Genomic DNA, 20000 nt, shown 5'->3' with positions numbered 1-20000 from the left:
ACACAGTGCCAAAGTATACTGGTCTTAACACTCATTGTGACACACAGTGCCAAAGTATACTGGTCTTAACACTCATTGTGACACACAGTGCCAAAGTATACTGGTCTTAACACTCATTGTGACACACAGTGCCAAAGTATACTGGTCTTAACACTCATTGTGACACACAGTGCCAAAGTATACTGGTCTTAACACTCATTGTGACACACAGTGCCAAAGTATACTGGTCTTAACACTCATAGTGACACACAGTGCCAAAGTATACTGGTCTTAACACTCATTGTGACACACAGTGCCAAAGTATACTGGTCTTAACACTCATTGTGACACACAGTGCCAAAGTATACTGGTCTTAACACTCATTGTGACACACAGTGCCAAAGTATACTGGTCTTAACACTCATTGTGACACACAGTGCCAAAGTATACTGGTCTTAACACTCATTGTGACACACAGTGCCAAAGTATACTGGTCTTAACACTCATTGTGACACACAGTGCCAAAGTATACTGGTCTTAACACTCATTGTGACACACAGTGCCAAAGTATACTGGTCTTAACACTCATTGTGACACACAGTGCCAAAGTATACTGGTCTTAACACTCATTGTGACACACTTACTGGCAGCATTCTACACCGAGTCGCCGGTGTGATAGGGAGATGATTTGAGAGGAATTTACAAATTTAATTAGTTCACTCTCTGAGGATACAAGCTCTGCCAAGTTTCATTTAGATGTAATCTTTCTTTAGAGAATACTTCTTAGCACATGATTCTCACACAATAATATCTCTCCCCGGTCTGTACTATATCACTATTTCATCACATACAGTACAGTACACTGGCTGCGTACATGCGTATGTATTCTCCATCCAAAATGGCAATAATCACACGTCTTCTGCATGAAAAAGTAATAAAATGTAAATGACATATTATTAAAAGAAAAAAGCCACCCGTGAAATACTAAAACATCTATGTACGTTTCATTATTGGGCCCTTTTTTCTTTTTTTCCCATTGGATAACTGTAGATGAGGTGGTTGAGATATTTCCAGCTGGACTTTAATGGAAAAATACTTTTCATCTATCCAGAAGAAAATGGTGAAGTTTTGGACGCTCAGAATCAAAGAGCGAGAGCTTCTTTCTAATCTAAATGACTAACTGAAGGAGAAGGGAGGTTGAGAGAAAGTGGAGGTTGAGAGAAAGTGGAGGTTGAGAGAAAGTGGAGGTTGAGAGAAAGTGGAGGTTGAGAGAAAGTGGAGGTTGAGAGAAAGTGGAGGTTGAGAGAAAGTGGAGTCAGAAAAAAAGTCAATAACGAAGAAACTAAAGAAACCCTGGAATGCACTGAACCTCACAGATCGCTGATATCTAACGTCAGAGAGTTCGAGGATGGAGTTGTCCTTTAAGTAATGCAAGCAATATGCATTATGAGCAATATAAGACTCTTTACTCAATTTCCTACATTATTTTCTAAAAAAACACCAGTCTGTCAGTCGCTCCTCTGAAACACAAACAAGGGAACTGATTTTTTTTTTTTTTTTGCCAACATTCTCCTAAACCACAAGGTTAAACGGGCAAATTATTTTCCTCGTGTCAGGCCCGTCTCTGACGCTGAAGGAGTGGCCCAGTTCGACCCGGTACCCTTTCCACAGCATTCCAGCATGTCCGAGGGTGTTGCAGAACGACCCTTTTCACAGCATTCCAGCATGTCCGAGGGTGTCGCAGAACGACCCTTTTCACAGCATTCCAGCATGTCCGAGGGTGTTGCAGAACGACCCTTTTCACAGCATTCCAGCATGTCCGAGGGTGTTGCAGAACGACCCTTTTCACAGCATTCCAGCATGTCCGAGGGTGTTGCAGAACGACCCTTTTCACAGCATTCCAGCATGTCCGAGGGTGTTGCAGAACGACCCTTTTCACAGCATTCCAGCATGTCCGAGGGTGTTGCAGAACGACCCTTTTCACAGCATTCCAGCATGTCCGAGGGTGTTGCAGAACGACCCTTTTCACAGCATTCCAGCATGTCCGAGGGTGTTGCAGAACGACCCTTTTCACAGCATTCCAGCATGTCCGAGGGTGTTGCAGAACGCGAGGATCTGGACACTGATACAAAGTGAGCGGTAGCCTTCACAGTGTGTCTGCGTTACCTTGACACAGCGTCCCTCGTGAACCTCACTAACTTCTCCAGCCCAGATGTGGAGTCCATCTGCTCCACAGCCGAGCCAATACCAATGTCCTGGCAGATCCGTGGCCCGTCATCATCTTTTTACTGTTGTTTTATACCAAATCATTAAAAGCAGCGGAGCAGATGGCTGTCATATACTCGCCCTCTGCTTGGATTAAAAAAAAAAAAACGGTTCTGGTCCAGCACTGGTGGTGGAACGGTGGACAGCTGAGGAAACTAGCAGGTGTGCAGGACCAAACTAGGTCCTGCTCAGGCCCAAAAGGCTTTGAGGCGACAGCTTTGGGGGTCAAAAGGTCGTCCGTAATTGCCAGAGGCCTTTTGAGCGGGTGGCAAAATGGAGTTTGGAGCTTTCTGATTTTTTTTTCTTTTTTTCTTCTTCTCAAAGCCAAAGTGGTCTGCCACAAACTCATTATGATTTCCAAGTGTGATGATCTGAATAAAGAGGGAGGGGAGGGGAGGGGGTGGGTGAAGCAGGGGGTTGAAGACATAATTAGTTTTCCCTCACTGCAGGAGACAGTATGCTGATGAGACAATGAAAGAGCGAAAAAGCAGAGCTGTCAATCTCCCACGATTCTTTCAGCCCACAAAGGCAGCATCAGTGAGTAATGCTCACAGACCCAAAAAGAAATCCGAAAACACACGACTCGGTTACACAACGCAAAACTTCTGCCAATTCCTCCACGTGAAGCGTTTCACAGCCCCCTCACAGCCCCCTCGGTATGTAGGGTGGATTAACGGAAGAAAAGGTAACGCGTTATTTGGATAGTTCGCCTACAGAGAGTCAGCGTATTTGTTGAATATCAACTTAATAAGCTGTTGAAATTTTACAAACACTCTGACGACTCTCTGTAGGCAGAGAGAAACGGTGCTTTCCAGCAAACACGTGTCAGGTAATGTTCAGCTCCACAGTGTTGTGGATGAATGAATGAATGAATGAATGAATGAATGAATGAATGAAAGCTTTATTTCGGACTTGAAAAAAAAAGAAATAGTAATATATATATACACAAGTAGTATCAATGTTACAAAATATATATATTTATAAGTGAAAAAAAGAAGAAAAGAAAACGAAAAAAATAAATAAAATAAACAATAATAATCAGAATACGTGACAGCAACGAGGACCGAAAAGGAGTAGGATGAAGTACACTGTACTTATTTAGTCCTACCCCCAGTCCACAGTTCACATTCTTAATCAATTGACTTCCACTTTTATACTATTTACATTCTCAATAAACCATATGTATTCATACACACATATATACAAATATATATATAATGAATAGAAACATAGCAGGTAAAGTTCAGCTCCACAGTGTGGTGTGAATAGAAACGTCCTCTGCACACAGAGGCCATGGTACTGGTAGTGACAGGCTCAACCACACTGCAAATAGATATCAAATAAATCAGGCTGATGGTGCACTTTTCCAGTGTGTGTTTTTCCAGTGTGTGTGTGTTTCCAGTGTGTGTGTGTGTTTCCAGTGTGTGTGTTTCCAGTGTGTGTGTGTTTCCAGTGTGTGTGTGACAGATGAAATGTTTCCTGTCACACCGGCTAACAGTCTCGGGGCGACGAGCGACCCCCTCTGCACCGCCGCCAGACAAAATAGCATCGCCTACAGGAACCACCGGCCATCAAGGTCTGGAGAATAGCTTCGCTATTGACTTGCTGGGGGGGAAGAAGACCGCTGATGATTTTGTTTGTTTTTTCTCTACTCCCTCCTGCCATTGGGCAACCTGTGACACGCAACGCTATTTGGGTTTTATGACCCTTGGAAGTGGTTTTAACTCCTTCGGGCAGGAAATGAAACACTCGAGTGCCTCTATTGCGAAGTGCTGGAGCCGTTTGCAGCCGGGGCCCTGTGACATGCCAAGCATGTGTTCCATATAAAGAGAGAGGTTCTGCGAGTCACAGGTGCAACGCTGACAGGCCGTGTTTGCCTGGATGTATATGGAGTGCAGTGTGACAAAGATCAAGAGAGGGAGGGAGAGAGGGAAAGTATTTTGGTGTTTACGGAGAGGCCTTTTTACCGTCGCCCGTGGGCAGTAACAGGAGGCCCGCGCTGCATACCAGAGCCAAAGCCCAGAGACGCCTGCACTGACCAGTCACAGGCTGAAAACACACCAGAGCTTTGATGGAGCTCCTCGCTGTAGAGTACGCAACAAGCTGAGCTTCTCTGCTCAGATATGAGTCAATGGCGCCGCCCGCTAAAAACCCTTTTCTCACAAACACTGAAACAATCTAGGAGGATAAGAAAGGAGGATTACGCACAGCCACACACACACACACACACACACACACACACACACACACACACACACACACACACAACTATACACACACACACACACACACACACACACACACACACACAGCCACAACTATTTATTTCCCGGTCGTTGCTCCACCCCCTCTGCCGATCTGGGGAGATTTGTAGCCACATGCTTCCTCCGATACATGTGCTTCTTTTCACCTGACAGCGAGTAGTTTCATCGGAAAGCAGGTAGCGCGTGGGAGGACGACTATTCCTATTCCTCCCAGTTCCCCTCTCCCCCGAACAGGCGGCGCCCCCGCCCAACCAGAGGAGGCGCTATAGTGCAGCAACCAGGACTCATACCACCAGCGGCTTCCCACCCAGAGACACAACTCCGCGGTGGTGGTACTGTATAGGCGAGTGCTTTTACCTCTGCAATACCGAGACGGCCCACAAGGGTTTTTGTTGTTGTTGTTGATACAACGAAAGCCTTGTTTATGAGCTTGAGAACACGGTGTGCTCTTTATCGCTGCTAAATCTATTTAGATTGCAGCTCTCTTCTGTCCTCAGGTCGCTCTGTTATTTATCCTACGCTTCGTCTGCCGCACTGACTGCCTACCTCAATTAGTGGCCCTCACTCAGACACATTAATAAAGTGTCTGAGATGGAATATATTACAGTTCCATTTTGGTCGACAGTGACATTTCTCATCACCTCCCCCTCAGGTCTGTAATTTCACTGAGCTCATAATCTGCATCAGCATACGTGCTGCGTAGCCCCGCGGTGGCAGGAGAGAGGAACCGGCCGTGCTCCTCTGAGATCTAACTCACGCTCATTGTTCTCATACGAGAGCGCTGCCTGGAACAAGACGCGGATTCGCATTGAGGCGCTTTTAGCTACGAGGCTTTAGGTTCACGACGCACTGCAAAGCCAACACATCTTTCACGGCGGCTGAACAGTGTCGAGTCTCCTACAAGCATATTATCGTGGTCAACGAAAACGCAGATGAAAATTGTTCTAATACGCAGGCACAAAGCAAATAATTCAAACAACAACTGCTTTGCTTGCTGCCTTGATAAATGGGTGTGCTGGTGCTCGCTCGTTCACACAGCAAGTTCATTTACATTAATTAACATAACGCGCCCACTTAAGAGTCTTAGTTTGGAATGACTATGGTGCTTGCAATGGATATGAGTGGATGGCATATTTCTCCACTGGTGGAAGTATCATGCTGTTGTCCTGAAGATCACTACGAATTCAACGCACTTTAAGAAGTACCAGTGAGCCGTCTTGCGGCATTTTCACAATCATATCATTAGGATCGAGTAATGAGATAGGATCAGGATCAGTCTGTGTGGATCCAGTAATGAGATAGGATCAGGATCTGGATCCGTAATTCGGCAGGAAAATGACAGGCCTGTTTTTTGGGTGAAGCACGGTCTTGGTCAGCCACAACATTCTGAATGAATTGCTAGTGTTTCGTAAGGGAAGCTTACAGTTTATTTTGCTTCCTTACGGGCTGCTTTGTTTAAACAGATAACAGTTTTCACGATAAAGAGATCAGAATAATCTGAGCCTCAGAGTGATAGAGAGAGAGAGAGAGTGAGCTGGTTAACGCTTCAGTGTCTTGCTCAGGAACCCGTGGCAGCAGGATACACAGCTGCTCCAGGAATTGAACCTGCACACTTTAACCACTGGCTAACCCCGCCGGCAACGTGCAAACGCCCAGATAAGGCTGTCTAGTCACACATTTTTCAAATGTCTAATCTTGCTTGCTTCATGCCTGGAGAAAAAACCCCTTATTTGTTTACACAGGGTCTTGAGATACCCTAAAATATACAGGCGCATATCCCCCCAAAGCCTCGATAACTGCAGCAACGCTTGGGTAAACTTGTTTTGTGGGCAATTTTGTCAAAAATGAGTTGTCAAATGTCTCGCTTGATAAATGAGACCTGCTGACGTTTCTTTGAGAGAAGAAGAAGTGATTTGAAAAAGGTGAAGGTTTGAGTGAAAAGCTGAGTTGCCGTGTGGAAGGGAGGCAAACAGCAGATTGACTGCCAAGAAAAGTTCACAAGAGGTGTGAATAATTAAAGGCATCTCTGTCTCTGCTCCGAGCAGAAGAAGAATCAGCTGTGATCCTTTGTAACTTCCAGACACACACAGCTGAGTGAAAACAACACAATGTTGCAATAAAATGATATCATTCTGCACAAATGTGCCAAATTAATAACACACCGTCCCTACACAAACACCCTGCTTTCTGTCAACAGAAACAGGGTGTCTGGGTAGTGTAGAGGTGAATGCACCACCTCGCCCACCACAGCAGAGACGGCGGTTCAATTCCCGGCAGCGGTACCTCCAGCAGCGGTACCTCCAGCAGCGGTACCTCCGGCTCGGTCAGATGCTCCTACAGACACAATTGGGCCGTGTCTGCAGCAAGGCGGGAGAAGCCGGTGACGTGTGAGTCCTGGTCGCTGGACTAGTGCCTCCTCTGGCTGGTCGGGGGCGCCTGTTCAGGGGGGAGGGGAACTGGGGGGAATCAGCGTGATCTTCGCACGCACTACGTCCTGCCGGTGAAACCCCTCGCTGTCAGGTGGAAAGAAGCAGTTGGCGGCTGCACATGTATCGGAGGAAGCATGTGCTAGTCTACAACTCTCCCCCAGATCGGCAGAGGGGGCGGAGCAACGACTGGGACAGCAGGGGGGATTAGCCAAGTGCAATTGGGGAGAAAATGGGAGAAAAACCCCAAAAACTTGACTTGAAACATGAACATGACTTTACCTCAGTTACTGGACTTACAATAATACTATTTCTGCTGCCGCTAATTATAATAATATCCATCTGGGAAATTACATATTTTGACAAAAGCTTTCACAACAGCAATAATAAAATTCCCTTTCGATTATTCCCCTTTTTTGGATGTGAAAAGCCAAGTATAGCCAATGTAGAAGCAGTCTCTTGCACTTCACAGAGGAACAGGACAGTATATTAATTCACCTTATGCAGCCCCGCCCACTTGACCCATTGTATCACGACTTCCTGTTCAAAACGCCGGCTGTTTTAGCTGCTCAAACTAGTCTGACTCACCTGGTCAAACCTAGTTTGACTCACATATGAGTCAAACTAGGATTGTGTTTACACTTCCTGTTAGTCTTTCAAGCCAGACGGTCTCTTCTGCACAAGGTGATGGGTGAACCCAAAGAGGATCCTGGAGCACTTGATTACCTGGAAAATGATTTGAATAAGGTGCATCGGAGGAAGCACGTTCTAGTCTAAAACTCCTCCAGGATCGGCAGAGGGGGCGGAGCCACGAGTGATTTTAATAAGGTGCAGTGCACCTTATTAAAATCTTCAGGATCCTCTTTGGGTTCACCCATTGAACTGTTGTTACCAAGTATGGCCAACTGCACCTGCTATTCACTTCCTGGAAAAAGTGAATTCCCTGTGTGTGCTATCATGTGTGTCCTGTGAGAGAGAGAGAGAGAGTGTGTGTGTGTGTGTGTGTGTGTGTGTGTGTGTGTGTGTGTGTGTGTGTGTGTGTGTGTGTGCGTGTGTGTGTGTGTGTGTGTGTGTGTGTGTGTGTGTGTGTGTGTGTGTGTGTGTGTGTATGCGTGTGTGTGTGCGCGTGCGTGCATGCATATTCATGTGTGTGATTATATGTATAGACGCAGGGCTGCAGCAGTTCTTGAGTCTGGTCTGGAGAGCACTTCTCTGATGTCTTGGACTCGTCTCTCTGTCTCACGTCTATTTGAACACGGGCTTGTCTCGGTCTTAGTCAGTTTAGATGTTGAGGGGTTTAGTACAGAACTAATGCAGATATATCTACATCTCTGTTGAGGCTTAATAAACTCTTTACAACATTATTACATTTGGAAAGACGTGCACACAGTTAGTTGGGCAACACTTTACAATAATAACATTCAGGGGTTAGTTAATCCTTAATAAGTAATCTATAGTCTAATAATCATTGACTCGTGGTGTTCATGTGAACTATTTGTGGTTGGGTTGAGTCATGAAATCATTGAGGTTAAGGTTAGAGCTCAATGTGTTCTGGTGTCAGTCTTGACTTGGTCTTGACCCCTTTGGACCTGGTCTTGTCTCAAAAAGTGATTGGAACTTGACTAAGGTCATCTTGACTAGGGTTAGACCAATATTTCACTTTGCTGATACTGTACATCCACCCTGGTATTGGTATTTTATTAAACATCAGATATCAGCAGTTCAATGTTGTGTTTTCTTTGCACATGTTATTTATTCATATTGTTCAATGATGCCTTTTGTAAATGAATGATGAATTCAAATGCAGGAAGGTATCTTACTGTCCAGCACCACTGAATATGTGTAGTGGTTCACTCTGCCTTCAACAGCTGATAAAATAATCTCGTCATTAGTCTGGTTTGAATAGAGCCTTTTATTCTAACATGAATTAGGGCTGGGCAATTAACCGAAAAAGTATCAAATCTGACACTTAAGCCACTTCTTAACATGCAGTGGAATCCGTATTATAACCTGCACCTAGCCGGTTGGCCTGCATGTTAAACAAGAATTAGCCGGCCTACGCGCACTCCCGCGAGTCCGTATCTTATCTACCTCGACCACCGGTATAAGATCCGCTTCCACGCAATCGCAGCTCATGTTAAACAGCTGGCAGGATATTATCCGCATATCCGTAGTGGGCAGGTGTGGCTCGTGACTCACTTCACGTTCACTAGTTTATTAATTAATGAATCGTTCGGGCAATCGCTTATATCAACGAGCAAACTCACGGTTTCCTCAAGTGCTGCAAAAACGGATTGATTGATTGTTTGGCCAATGCGCTTCAGCTGCAGCCAGGCAGGTCCAGTGCATCAGGTCTGCTGCTGCTGCTGCTTGCTTGCTCCCATGTCAGAAAAAGCCTAACTTGTGTGGGGAGAAATACATTGAAAACTAGTTAGATATGACTTGAAATGCCACTTGTAAAATAAATCACCCACAGTGATTGACGACAGTCCGACCACTATTTTGACTGGGCTGCGCCTGCTTTATGTAGCAATGTGAAGCGCTCATTTTTTGGCACATTGCCACCCCTCGTTGGAATGGACTCCGTTAAAACCAACGGCATGCTTTTTGAAGTCTCCAGATTTGTCGCTAACGTGATGCAGCCAATTATATCAGCAGGCAGTGTTGTGTGCCTCTCCACTGCGTAGAGGATAGGAGCTGACTGACTGATAGGCTATCAAACTTTTGTGGGGAGAAATAGCCTACATTTAAAACTAGTCAGATATGACTAGTTGCCACTTGTAAAATAGATCACCCACAGTGATTGACGACGGTGCGACCACTATTTTGACTGCCTCATAGCTACAGCTGCTTCCTATCACATTTCTTGTTTTCGATAGATGCTACCGCGCCGCCCCCCCCCCCCCCCCCCCCCCCCCGCCCACTGGCAGAAAAAACGGCTCATATCCAGTTGTTTCTTAACAAAGACCCCTGATGTTTAGAAAGGCAAAACCTGAAAATATCCTGCTCTCTCTAGCAGGACATGATCCAGAGTTCATGTTTAAAAGGCACTTTAGAGTCTTGAACCGACTTAATCTTTCTCATGTCAATAAATGCTATTAATTCATTAATTCAATTAATGAATGTTAATTATTCAGTTAATACTTTCCCCAATGCGTGCGTTCATGAACTGTCCCCCTTCAACTATCTGGGACCCGTTTCTGGCCTACTTTGACGATGTTAGGAATGACAGGTGACTGAGGTTGGGGGTGATGGTTGGCTTGGTCGGCTGGTGTCTTGTGGACCCCTTGCGTGAGATCCCAAGCACTTTATCTATTACCTATATAAGCGCCTCGAGCAGCTGGTAGCACCACATTGCAATGTTCAATCTCAATGATGTATGTATGCTTTTTTCCCCCTGTGTTCCATAAAAAATTGAAAATAAAATACTGGGAAAAAAAGAACTGTCCCCTTAAAAAAGATGATGTCGTGTTCAGTCACGTGCCGCGGCTAGTCCGCGTTCAGGCGTCGACTCAAAGCCAAGCTGTGGGCATGGAGGATGACACGAGTGAGTAAACAGTGCACTACAGACCTAGTACTATGTCAGAGTACTATGAGGGCTGTGTTTAGGGAAGCGCCCCACGCCTCTGACAGGCTGCTGGGACCAGGAGAAAGGGACCGCCCCCACGCCTCTGACAGGCTGCCTGGACCAGGAGAAAGGGACCCCCCCCCCACGCCTCTGACAGGCTGCTGGGACCAGGAGAAAGGGACCCCCCCCCACGCCTCTGACAGGCTGCTGGGACCAGGAGAAAGGGACCTCCCCACGCCTCTGACAGGCTGCCTGGACCAGGAGAAAGGGACCCCCCCCCACGCCTCTGACAGGCTGCCTGGACCAGGAGAAAGGGACCGCCCCACGCCTCTGACAGGCTGCCTGGACCAGGAGAAAGGGACCACCCCACGCCTCTGAGAGGCTGCCTGGACCAGGAGAAAGGGACCGCCCCCACGCCTCTGAGAGGCTGCCTGGACCAGGAGAAAGGGACCACCCCACGCCTCTGACAGGCTGCCTGGACCAGGAGAAAGGGACCGCCCCCACGCCTCTGACAGGCTGCCTGGACCAAGAGAAAGGGACCGCCCCCACACCTCTGACAGGCTGCCTGGACCAGGAGAAAGGGACCACCCCACGCCTCTGACAGGCTGCCTGGACCAGGAGAAAGGGACCGCCCCACGGCCGCCATAGGGACCGAGCGGAGGGGAAAGAGGCGCGGTCTCGCCTCTATGAGGGGAGGGCTCACTCAAGCAGGGCCGATTCAGGGGGATTTAGGGGGCTCGCCTGCCAGCAATAAAAGGCTGAAACAGGATACTTGGTGAGATTAATTACCCCGATAGGCCACGATAATGCCATTTAAATGGGAAAGTAATTAAAGTGCAGCTTCCATGAAAATTATTCATTGCTGACGGATTGGGTGACAGACAGATCAGGAGGCAGTTACAGAAAGCTACAGGTTAAGTGCGCCCAGAGAGACCACCACCGTTTTATTGCAGCTGTTGAATCTTACGGCTCTGCCCAGCTCTCATCAAATTACTGCCAGCATGTGGACTGTGGCTGAGGGGGGGGGGGGGACCGGGGGGGGGTGTAGAATGGGCTCCCAGGTAACGTAAAACCAGGGACAAACGCTACAAAGGAGGATCCACTTAAGTAGAAAATGACACTGCCTGGCGCTGGTCAGCAGGGACTGCTTGGACTCAATCAATCCATTCTGTTTAAGGCCACCATGGCAGGTTACAACACAAAGGGAATAAATCAATGGTTTTATTGTTCCCCCAAGTGTTACTTTCACAAATGTATTGAACAATATCCATTTAGGGCTGATAAAGTGTCAATAAAGTGGCCATATAGATTACAGCTGTGGAGGGGGGGGGGGTATCAGTTTACATTGACACCCATCAGCAGTCCCCCCCCCCCCCCCCCACACACACACACACACACACACTCATCAGTCTCTTTTACAATGGACTAATTATGGGAGCAAAACAACAAACGTTGTGGTACCTTGTGAACTCCAGACAGACGACTGCTGAGAGGAGGAGTTGAATGGAAGAGCGCTGTTGAAAAGGGGGAATATTTGCTTGTCACGCGAGGCGAGCCGAGGGCAGCCAGGCTTTTCACATCAAAGTCAAATGCTTAGCTTACATTCTTGCGTGCCTCAATGCATTTTTTTTTCACTGGGAGATTGCAACAAAGAGGGAGTCGTCTGTTGTTCTGTTTGAATGTTTAAGTAGGTTTGTACTTGAGGGGACTGCAACATCCTCCCAAGTTCACACAGCGCTGCACAACAAACCCAGTGAAGAAGACGAAGAAGAAAGGCTAAAAATAAACACGGAGAAAACATCACCTGAATCCATTCACTGACTTTCTTTCTTTCGGACAAACATTTCTCTGACTCTTAAATCATTTCCGCGTGTCCCTAACTTAAAAAACGTTTTCTATTGTTTCTATTCAAGAGCCTTTCAACTCTGAACTCATCTTTACAGGCTAACGGTCTCTAAATAATGCACGTGCTTAAGTCACACCAGGGGGACCTCCAGTTGTGAAAAATCAGGCTGCAGTTCCTCGAATAGCCACTTGAGGCTTGCTGCAAAAAGGAGTCATTCTCCATATCCCCCCATGTTAACACATTGACTGCCAGACGTTTTTCTTTGCTGTAGTTAGCTTCTGCCAAGCCGTTTTTTGAGGATTATGGCTCATTTTATAAGAGCCGAGGATTCGTTTCAGCTTGGAGTTTGTGAACATACAATATCTCAAAAGTACTAATAGAATGTGTACTTTCTCTGTCTAAAAGAGTTAGTTTGTAGAGTTAGTAGTTATGTAAGCATTAGCAGTTGAATACAGCATGGTTTTAGCGTGAAAAAGAATATTCAGAGATAAACGGCTTTTTGTGAAATTGGATGGAAGGGTCACTTTAACCATTCATTTTTGGCTCTCTCTCTCTCTCTCTCCCTCCCCCTCTCGCTCTCTCTCTCTCTCTCCCTCCCTCTCGCTCTCCCTCCCTCTCTCTCTCTCTCTCTCTCTCTCTCTCTCTCTCCCTCCCTCTCGAGTTGCTTCAACTCCGCCCTCCGTGGGCGGACAAGCTTGTCACCAGTCAGTGCTTTTGCTCTCCTGTGCCTGCATGTCTGGGCCGCTGTTTGAGGAAGTCGGGAGGGACTCGCTCGTTTGGAGTTTTGGTTGAGAGAAGCTTTTGCGATTCTGGTCATATTTATGCTGCGTGTTTCAAAGTGTGTTCCTGCACCTGTAATCTATCACCCGATCATAGTAGATCGGCTGAATCTATTATGTAAATTTGCAATCCCGCATCGCCAGCAATCAGCGCGAAAAGGAGAATGGCTGGGCTGAGAATGGCTTGACAAGTTAAAAAAATGCTTTCCTTCCTCTAGCAAGGAGAGCACTGTTGCCACTTAGTGGGTCGGTGGAATGGGTTGTAAACGTTCGGTGGCTCCAATAATTATATAAGAGATGTAAAAGGCTTAGATGCACAACCCACCGTCAAAAAAAAAAAATCGATGCCAAAAACGTGTAAACACGTTGTTGGCAGGGAACAGCTGGATTCTGAAAACGTGTTCATACGTTGTTGGCAGTGAATGAGTTAAAATGCCAGAGATTACAGCAGAAATAAACATGTTTACAGCCTGGTACCAAAAAAAAGAAAAGAAAGTGTTGTCTAACTAATTTCACTGTTCATAACAACTGGACAAGAGCTGAGTTTTTATATAACTCACCCGTTTATACAGTCTATGGCTGCAAAGAGAAGTCTGATTGTATGGAAGTGAATGTGAAATGAGCCGACTCCTCACTTGACCTCAGTAAACACTATCCCATTAAGTTCATGGTGTCAATCGCTAGTTTAGAGTCAAATAGACGATAAAGCAGCCGATGTTTTGGGGCATGATTGACAGGTCGCCTGTCCAGTGATCGCGCAGCTCGCCGGTCACGGACCAAGAGTAGGCGGCGCTGCTGCTCTTCTCGTCCAAATATGGTCAACTTCCGGCTCCAAGAAAACCAAGATGTCAACGGTCACAATGCAAAAGTCACTGCTGGCTAATAACAGGCTTTGTGCTGCTGCTGCTGCCTACAATACAAGCAGTCAGCATGACAACATTTCCACTGGCTCTTTCTCTCATTCATTATATTGTTTACACCTGTTGTTGATCGCACCTAAACCCCATTTCACTGGGATTGGGCTGAACATGCACAGACTTGCATGTGCACACACACACACACACACACACACACACACACACACACACACACACACACACACACACACACACACACACACAGACACACACACACACACACAGGTCCTGTAGTCTTTCCCATAACCAATTTTGAATCCTATTTCTGTGCCCTTCTCCGCAGCGATCTCTCTGACTCAGAGATGTGATGAACGCACCTGATTAAATATGAATGGTTATTCTATGAGATATGCGCACTCACAACAAGCATGCTGGAAGAGAACAAAACGCCTTGTTTACAAAGTGTGCGTTGCCTTGAAGGTGCGCAGGGGTGCGTTAGTAACTCACGAGATAGAGCGCTGATTCAATCACACGCTAAGATCCCGCGGAGAGGCCAGGCTGAAACCCTCCACACCACACATTTCCCTTCACCTGCTGCCAGCAGGGCAGAGCTGGAGACATCAGGCTGAGGAACTTGCAGCGTGAAACTTAAACTCATTGAAGACAAAGCTGAGAAGTAATTAGGTTTCTGGGAACAACAAGCACTCAGCACCTTGTGCAGCGCCGGCTCACTCCACACATTTCCTTTGGTGTAATTAGTGTGAGGTGTGAATTGCTCGTCAGATGGATTCACCATCTGTATTCACACAGCGCGCGCTGCTCGTTCCCCCGCTCCCCCGCTCCCCAGCTACGAGCTACGAGGCTCGTAAAACGGACCAAACATTTGAAACGGATACAATACTCGTTTGCAACGGTAGTATCGATACCAGCCGGGCTTACTCTTAATGAAAAATCAAACTTGTTATTTATCCGCCTCCACTTAGCCACACACGCACGCACACACACATCTCCTCCTCTCACTAGCAACAGCAAAGAACTTACATAGCTAGCAAAGCAAACATTAGCTACAAACAGCTAGCTAACGTTATCGAGTAGGTTTGCTAAATGCCTAGTTTTCGACTGTCGGACTGACCCCCCCCCCCTCGCGGCGCCCGGATCAAAAATGGTATCGCATATTGATTTATCTCCCTGGGTATTGTAGCAAAGTTAGAAAGTCTAGTATTGTGACAAAGCTATAGCAGCTACTAGCTATGTCCATGCAGATGATCATGCAGGAGTTGGAGATGATCGAGGAGGGACAGAGGTTTTCTCTTTCTCAGGTTCTTTCGGCGCTATGGGGCTCTCACCGCCAAAGGTTCATCAATTGTGAACGATGAGCCGTGAGAGCTTTAATAATGCACTTATTCTCTAATGAGCGCTCCTGCATGCTTGCTCGGGAATGGGCCCATTGTTTTAGGAAGCGCCGACGTTCCAATTACAAATCGCTCAGGCATCACCTAACAGCCAGGAGAGCACCGGACACACACTCCCGAGAGCCACTTCTCCATTACCCACCCTACCTGCTCGTTACCCTACCTGCTCGTTACCCTACCTGCTCGTTACCCTACCTGCTCATTACCCTACCTGCTCGTTCTGCATCGCAGATAAAGCCAAATCATCTGCCATCTTGATTGTGTGGTGGTGGTGGGGTTACACTGATATCGGCACGATATTGGCCTTTTATAAAAAATATCCGATATCGCCCAGTCAGTCAGTGTCATCATGTCAGCCACTGCTGATATCATGCAAGGATATTAAGTTTCTGCCCGACCACAGCTACATAAAGATAATCATTAAAAATCTGATTTTGCACGTTTTATTTACTCGTGAATTCTTTTCAATAATTGTTTCTGTAAAAGCGTTCTTCATTTAAATGCACTATTCTATCACAGATTTCCCCCACCATTGACTAAGTGGGATGAGATGGTACAATGACCTACCTACTTAACCTGCACTGTATAGGTTAGGTTAGGCAGTCTCATACAGTATATCAATAGACCAGCAAAACACTAATGAGGGTTTCCAACTTCCATGATTGTAAGTTGGAAACCCTCATTACTGTTTTGCTTGCACCTGTGTTTAACCCTGCCTTTTCGACACAAAATGGCCCCTGTGAAAAGGGTCTATCAAACAGACAGAGGATTATCTTGAGATATTTCACGGTGGCACTTTAAATGCTGCCGCTCTACTTGAAACAATTAACATGACACCATCTTGGCCAAGCTCCTTCACAATAGCTGATGGCTGAATATTGCGCCGGGTGAACAGAGTAATTGTCTGTTGTCAACATGTCATGTGTAATTAGAAGTGAGTCAGAAGGAGCAATGTGTTAATTGTTTTATTCTGGCTTCTTCCTGCAGGTCTCCGTCCCTGACCTCCCCGCGTCCTTGGCCCCGGGCGACCCCTGGGCACATTCCAGGCTGCGTCTGTCACCAAGCCAGCCACGCCAAATACATCATCCCCACTGTTTACCACACACACACACACGCACACGGACGCACGCACGCGCACACGCACACACACGCACGCAAGCACACGGACGCACGCACGCACACGGACGGACGCACGCACGCACACACACACGCGCGCGCACGCACGCACACACACGCGCACGCAAGCACACACACACACACACACACACACGCACGCACGACATGGTCTGGTGAATGCGGTAACAAGTAGGCAAACTGACTGTGAAACCGTTTTTTGTTTGTTCGTTTTTCACTTTTTTTTTAAAATATCAGGCAAGTTTAGATGTTGAAGAAGACGCTCAATATAACAAACAAGGGTTTTTACTCTAGGATCACTAAATACTTCATACTAAATACTGCTAGCAAACTAAGCTTGTTCACCAAGTTTGAGGGCGATTCTATCTGAATGTTGCAATCATTCAAATAAGCATCACTTCTTCAACTTTTTTCAGATTTCAACGTATGACCCATCAGTTTGAAAGCTCACAATCTGCACGTTCATCATCTGTGAAAAAGTGAAAAATGAAATGGCCTTGGTCTACTTGTGACCCACAACACCAGCAGTCCCTGTCCCTTCTATCTGTCCCATATTTATTCTGTTAAGACAAGCGGTTTGTTTCCTTCAGCGTGTTGTTCTCTTCCCTCTGGCACAAGCAAAGAAGCTAAAGGCAGGAGATAATAATAATAATAATACCTTGATTTACACTTTGAACTTTAGAGACAGAAAAATGGCAGGTGAGCGGCTTCGCTTAATCCCGTACTAAAACTGTGAGCGGAATGCCAGCGACTAATCCAACGTGATGAGAGAAGAAACCAGGGCGATGAATCATCGCCCAAAAGCCAGAGGGCGAGTTGAGTTGAGTTAGCCGGGCGGCAGGCAGCGCGCGGGGCGGGTTCTAATAAAACACTCAGCCCGACTTTCTGTTCACAACAGCCTTCTTTTAATCAACGCAGCCAGTTGATCCGTTTGGGCCAACTGTTTTTCACGGACGCCCGAGCATGAAAGAGCAACATTGTTTGGTGGATCCATAGAAATAATTAATTAAAAAAAAAAATGTCACCACAAAATACGGCATTTTAATTAGTCGATTCCCTTGAGACTGAGCTGCACAGAGTGATTCTGCACCATTGCTAGGCTAATAATGTTTGCCAGCGTAGTGCTGATATACACATTACATTAATCTGGGTAATATGCAAACTGGAAATATTATGGATCGTATCAAACTATGCTCGTTAATGCTAATGGGGAATCATTACTGGAACTCGCGAGTGAGAGGTTTTCAAAATGAAACTGCCAATCGCCAAACAGTCACTCGGCTCCCAGGAAAGGTTCAATTCTATACCATCATATTTTATACGCTGTTTACTGTGCCGTGTGTCTAGACTGGTTTCTGCCCAAACATTTCTGTTTACTGTGCCGTGTGTCTAGACCAGTGGTTCTCAAATGGGGGTCCGCGGACCCCCAGGGGTCCGTGGCACTTTGCCAGGGGGTCCGCGAAAAGTTTAAGTAAAAAAAAAAAGAAAGATTTTTTTTTTTTTTTAATTAAAAATAAAATGCTACATGTTACTTATTCCTTCTCAAACTACTTCCTACATGGTGCTAGTCTATCAAAATATCTTGGCTGTCATTGATTGTGTTGCATAGTGGTTTTCTGGACTGTTGACAAATTGTGATATTGTAAGTCACTTTGGACAAAACAAAAGCGTCTGCTAAATGACGTAATGTAAATGTAATGTAATAAAAAAAAATATATATATTTTTTTTTTTGCAAAATCTTCATAGTTCAACGAAAATAGTTTATGCTTTAAATCTAAAATGGTTCATGGATTACATTCTAATAACAAACCTATCAAATTAAAAGTCAAGCACGTTACGGTGGAAACAATTAAGCTTAGCCCAAAATCACAAATCAGAATGAGGGGGTCCCCGGTATATTTTCTATCTTGTAAGGGGTCCTTGGCTGAAAAACATTTGAGAACCTCTGGTCTAGACTGGTTTCTGCCCAAACATTTCTGTTTACTGTGCCGTGTGTCTAGACTGGTTTCTGCCCAAACATTTCCCAACTTGGGCTTGACTTCGAAAGGACCTTTTCAACTCAAGTCTACCCAGAACAGCTCAGCAGCACCTACAGTACACCAAGTGTTTCTTTCAAGCATTCACATTTTCCTCTACAGTCATGTCATCAACAAAGGCACTTCCAGCCCACAGGACTTTTCAAAGTGCAAGTCAACATCATGTTGAGATGTTTGCAGGGTTCCCACACCTTGTCAAATGCAAGGACTTTGCAAGGACTTTCCCGGTGCAAAAGCCTTCAATTCAAGGAGCCGACGTGGCCTCGTTTGAGACACGGATCCAGGTTCATTACTGTTCTAACGAGAAGCAGCAGCTTGACAGAAGCTCACAGAAAAGAGATAGAGGAACACTTCTCAACTGTGGTGTTGCACATACATTTTTGGGGGAGAAGGGTCAAAAGAACGTAAGGTTACTTGACGTAACCCCGGTTCTATGAATCTCAAGTGAGGTGTCTCACCTATCTATTCTTGTATAAAATATATAAATTCAAGGACTTTCAATGACCCATGTCTATGCATGTCTATTTTTAAAAAAGGCCTTGATTTCATCCCCCCTCAAATTCACAAACCTCAGAGGATTTCAAGGAGCCGTCGTGGGAACCCTGTAGTTTGGGCGTCGGGAGTTAAAAGATGGCGGTGGGATGTAGTGATGCAAAGCTCCTCCAGAGGGAGCCCTCCTTCTTACCTGCTTGGCCGGTGGCGATGCTGACGGCGGCGAACAGCCTCTGCGTGCGGCTCAGGTCCGACACCCCGTTGACCGCCTCCACCTCGAAGGTGTAGTTGGCGTGGGCGAGCAGGTCCACCACCGTCACGTATGTGTCGGCTAATCCCGCCTGCTGGGGGGAGTATCCCACGTTGCCCCCGCATGGCGCGCACTCCTCGGGCTCCCAGCCGCAGCGGCGGCAGATAATCCTGTAGGTGACGTCGTTGCGGCCGCCCGTGTCGGCCGGCGGGCTCCACTCCAGGCTCACCGTGGTCTGGTTGATGTTGTAGACCAGGTTCTGAGGCGCCGAGGGGGGTCCTGTCAGGGAGGAGGACGAAGAAGCCAGAGTTTAAATCAGCGAGTGGCGAGGAAAGTGACAGCCAAGTGTGTGCAGTGACTGGATCTGTGCTTTTTCACTGTGCTCCTGAAACCCATGTTAAGGGACATGCCAGCTCTCTCTCTCGCCCCACCAGCCAAACACTGACAGTCAAGCTCTCTCGCCCCCACAAGCCAAAAACACTGACAGTCAATTATAATAGGACTCAGATCCAGGAAAGAAAGAAATAGCAGGTTAGAGAGGAAGTCAAACTCCGCCAAGCGCCAAGGTCGCTGTAATAAGCCTGTGAAATAAAGGTGTGGAGTGCAGAGTTTCAAAGGCAAACATCACTTTGTAGTCAGAGTTCACGCAACGCAACGCAGGTTTTTATATCAGTGCAGCTCAAATTGAATG

At 46.5% G+C, this 20000-nt stretch overlaps 1 protein-coding gene across 5 annotated transcripts in view; it reads right to left on the bottom strand.

The window, feature by feature from the left end:
- epha7 (eph receptor A7) overlaps positions 1 to 20000 on the bottom strand; it is a gene marked incomplete at its 3' end in the record, with an annotated part of 116644 nt that overhangs the window by 53480 nt on the left and 43164 nt on the right. For all 5 annotated transcript variants that reach the window (XM_083642735.1, XM_083642738.1, XM_083642737.1 and 2 more), the window contains exon 5: positions 19253 to 19588. In XM_083642735.1, the coding sequence (XP_083498861.1) occupies positions 19253 to 19588 (336 nt within the window). The remainder of the gene's footprint in view (positions 1 to 19252; positions 19589 to 20000) is intronic.

Source organism: Poromitra crassiceps (assembly GCF_964638095.1).
Source record: "Poromitra crassiceps genome assembly, chromosome: 9".
Lineage (NCBI taxonomy): Eukaryota > Metazoa > Chordata > Actinopteri > Beryciformes > Melamphaidae > Poromitra > Poromitra crassiceps.
Note: the sequence above shows the minus strand (reverse complement) of the source record. Positions and strands in the feature narration are given on the sequence as shown.